Source organism: Callospermophilus lateralis, chromosome 4 (assembly GCF_048772815.1).
Source record: "Callospermophilus lateralis isolate mCalLat2 chromosome 4, mCalLat2.hap1, whole genome shotgun sequence".
Lineage (NCBI taxonomy): Eukaryota > Metazoa > Chordata > Mammalia > Rodentia > Sciuridae > Callospermophilus > Callospermophilus lateralis.
The window spans coordinates 108356267-108360654 of record NC_135308.1 but is presented as its reverse complement, the minus strand read 5'-3'; the positions used below and the strand labels follow the sequence as shown (position 1 = coordinate 108360654).

Below are 4388 nucleotides of genomic sequence, written 5' to 3'. Positions count from 1 at the left end.
GGAGCCATCAATTGGCTTTGTGTATCCTCCTCCCTTCTGCTTGTGATGGTCGTTCAGCTAAAATTTGGGGGCCAACAGAGGTGAGGCTTAACCTCACCCCCCTGCTGGTACAAAGACCTATCCACGGGTGTGGCTGTATGCTGGACCGGTAGTCAATGATGGGAAAGATTCAATTGCAATGGTACCAACCTAAGACAGGAGGCTGATGCCTTGAGGTATGACGGGTAAGGACCATATGTAGTATTGGACAACCTAAGGCAGGCACGGTCCCTAAGCCAAATGCTTGTTGTTTAAACAGAGAGGGGGAGATGTTGAGAGCCACAGCGAAGGGGCCCCAGCAAACTTCAAGCTGCCAGCTGATGATTGGCTCACAGAGGCCCCAGCAAACTTCTAGCTGCCAACTGATTGGCTAAGTGGCTCGTGAATTGAGCACAGCCAGACTGCAGCATGTATCTACTTATATATATATACATATATCATATATAGACATAAATATAAAAACACATATACACATATATGTGCAAACACAGGCATGGTCATATTCAGAAAAGAGTTTAATCACAATGGAATTTCAGAAAATAAATTTATCCCGTGTATCCAATGCTTAGTCCTTCATTATTTATATAGTATCTGTTTATTATGTCCTTGTGTGTGTATGTATACATATGTACGTATATGTTTTTATGTTTTTCTACCTATGCATCTACTGAGAGATTGTAGGGTTTGGAAATATGAAAGTCTATTTAGCATCTAAATCTAGAGATGTATTATTAATGGTCAATGCTATTTTGTGAATAGACAAGCAGCATTTTTCTTTCTTTATTTATTTTTAACTATTGTTATTATTATCATTATTTTTGGGTGCTGGGGACAAAAGTTGGACCTTGCACATGTTATGCAAGTCCTTTACCATTCAGCTCCAACCCTAGATCATTTCTTGTTTTTTAATGAATAAAATTTACAGTTTTCATTCACTTATGTAGCATTTAAGATGTTTCCTAGAAAATTCAAGGAAATTTCTGTAGAATATAAATAAAATTACAATTTATATTTTGGTGTGTATTAAATAAAATATATAAATATTTGAAATTTGTGTCACTTGTATATGTATATCTTCTTGTCCTGACCACAACTCAAATTGCAGTTTTCTTTGTAAAATAATTATTGCTTGAGAAGTTGTAGTAAACAAGCACAAGAAAAACATGGTGTCAGAAAGGTATACAAAAATAATTTAAATTTGGTGAGACATATATTAAACAAATGTGACAGTAAACTTGTTAGGAAAAAAGAGTGAATGAACAAGAAGGACAAAAAGGCAAATGCTGATTTGAATTGGCTACTGAAATTTCATTCTTTTGTGCTTTTAATTATTCATCAATGTGCCTTTACCTCAAGACACCACGTCTTTCCTTGTACTTGTAAAAAACACAATCTTCCTTGCCATGTTCATGAAGGCTTGCTTGACCTGCTGATTCCTCAGGCTGTAAATAAAGGGGTTGAGCATAGGAGCCACTGAGGTGTTTAGCACAGCCACTCCCTTGCTCAGAGACACTCTCTCTCTTGCTGAGGGTTTAATGTACATAAAAATGCAGCTGCCATAAGAGATGGAGATGACAATCATGTGGGAAGAACATGTAGAAAAGGCCTTTGTCCTCTGAGTAGTAGAAGGAATCTTCAAAATCGTTCTGATGATATATATGTAGGACAGAATTATTAAGGCCAAAGTGACCATCAGAGTAAACACAGCACAGGAAAACCCCATTATCTCTAGGAATTTAGTGTCAGAACAAGAAAGTTGGAGCAGGGGGAAGTAATCACAGGTAAAATGGTCAATGATATTGGACCTACAGTAATCAAGCTCTAGCAGCATCATGAGCAAAGGGAAGATGATTAAAAATGAGGCCAGCCAGGAAGCAAAGACAAGCATTGTGCAGACTTTGCGATTCATGAGGGTCATGTAGTGCAGAGGTTTGCAGATGGCAATGTAGCGATCATAGGACATGGCAGCCAGAAGGTAAAATTCAGTGACTCCCAAGAGAATGAAAAAAAACAACTGCGCTATACAGTTGTTAAAAGAAATGGTTTTATCTCCCGAAATAATGGTACTTAGGAACTTGGGTATACTGACGGTTGTGAATGAAACTTCCAATAGAGAGAAATTCCTGAGGAAGAAATACATGGGAGTCTGAAGATGGGGATCCAGCAGAGTAAGGGTGATGATGGTCAGGTTCCCAGTGATGCTGAGCATGTAGGTGAGGAAGAGAAAGATGAATATTACCACCTGGAGCCTGGGCTCATCTGACAGTCCCAGGAGGATAAATGCTCTTATTTCTGTGTGGTTTCTCATCTGGTTTTCAGTTGTTTATGTTTGCTCTTGTCAAACCTATAGGAGAAAGTGCACACAAAAAACTTGGGTTGATGATTAATAAATATCCCCGTGTGAAGCTGGAATTTTGCTGAAATATTACGCCATTTCCACCTTCAAGGGAAATGGAAAGCCACCTGATAATGACAACGATTCCTTTAATTTCCACTCTTTTACAGTGAAAAACTTTTTAGTTAAGGTAGATTAAAAACTGCTTTAGTATCAATATTCCAGTGAGGTGTCCTCTCACCACTGTTAGAATGGTTATTGTCAAACACACACACACACACACACACACAAGGAAATACTGAGGATAATATGTGGAGAAAGAATTCTTATAAACTATTGGTACAGCCACTATGAAGTACCCATTGTATAATGTTATAAGAACCCCTAGTCCTTCCTCCCAACGCACCACACCTGGACTGTGCTGAAGTCTCCTGTGAACTCTGTCCTTACCCTACTCATTCTTGAAAGGACAGGATCTTATCCTCAGAGCTAAAAGAAAGATTCATCTAGTTAATGCTGAGTTTATTGTTGAAACAAATGCTGCCATCAGGCACAGTTCCCAATTTTATACTCTATTCTAGCCTGGACGGTACATATGTCTTATTTTTCTCTTACAAGATGCATTTTCCCATATTACCTTACAAGACATGCTTAAACTCTTGTCCCAGGGTCCCTATATTGAATTAATTTCAAACAAAAAATATGTAAGAAAAAATCACATTTTATTGATACATAATTTTTTAAAAACTCCATTAAACATTATTTCTAAATTACTTTTGTAACATTTCTTTATACTCCATCCTTTCAATTCTCTTTATTCCTCTTCCAGTAATATTACTTTTACTTTGTGTTTGTTTTTATTGAAATCAAGTGCTTTTCATAATACCTTGAAGTAACACACTACCTTCCCATCAAATAGACAAGATTTGGTGACAGTCTCAATTTTGAAGTTCTTATAATTAACTTACTGATATGAGAAACTCATACTTTTAAAAACATATCTACATTATTACTATTCCATAGTTCAATGTATAAATGCACTCTATTTATCCTTGTTTCCAACTTTATTGAATATCTATATTTCTTTAAATCTTTGTTAATTTTAACATTTTGTGAATATTAATAACATGAGTCACTATTTTTTTTGTGACTAAAGTTTGGAAGAAATGTAGGACGGGCTGTGAAGTATGATATAAATAAACAGAGGAAGACTTTATGAGTACATCACACAAAAATGAATATTTGTATAGCAAGTTTCTAAAGAAACAAACCAAAGAAACAGACTTAAAGAAACTCTAGCAGTAGGAGATCAAACACCAATAACTGGGTGTGGTATACTGTTCTTTTCTGTAAAAATTTGTAAATATTCAATGAATTGTTTTCATTTTTAATATAAAATGAGCATGATAAAATTATGAGTATTCTTATACCTTTGAAAGAATAATTAAATACTGAATAAAATATATATGATTCCTGATCCTTAAACTATTCTAAGGATGTTTTTATGTGGAACATGATGGGTAGCTGCAGAGATCTAACTCAGCATTTTAGTTTATTATTTATGAATGTAGACCCTATTTTCTCCTGAAAGAATACGTTTTTGTTTATTTCTTTCTCATTTCATTTTACATATTACATTAAAATTATTTCTTATTTTCTTTCCAAAGAATCTGAGATAGATTCTTTGAATCATTCAAAATGAATAATAGTTATATTTATAACTTGTTAAATAAAATTTCCACTTTCCAAATCTCTACTATCAAATGAATATTAATAAAGCAATATGATATGGGCAATATATTTGATTAGAAACACTATACTAAAATATATATTAGGTGTGAAGGATCAAAGGATGTTCTTAGAGATTGAGATAAAAAACTTTGGTTCCATTTGATTTCTGATTTCCACTCACCTTTCTCTCTCTCTTTTGGTTGTTTCTTAAAAAAAAATATGTTGCACTGGGATGAAATCTTTCTTAGTAATGCAATAACTTTGAGAATATAATTTTTCAACA

At 34.5% G+C, this 4388-nt stretch overlaps 1 protein-coding gene across 1 annotated transcript; it reads right to left on the bottom strand.

Annotated features, from left to right (window-relative positions):
- Nucleotides 1–1390: 1390 nt before the first annotated feature.
- Nucleotides 1391–2347, bottom strand: LOC143398472 (olfactory receptor 6C1-like). The gene has a single exon (XM_076855385.1). The coding sequence runs from the start codon at nucleotides 2345–2347 to the stop codon at nucleotides 1391–1393; it is 957 nt and encodes a 318-aa protein (XP_076711500.1).
- Nucleotides 2348–4388: the final 2041 nt, after the last annotated feature.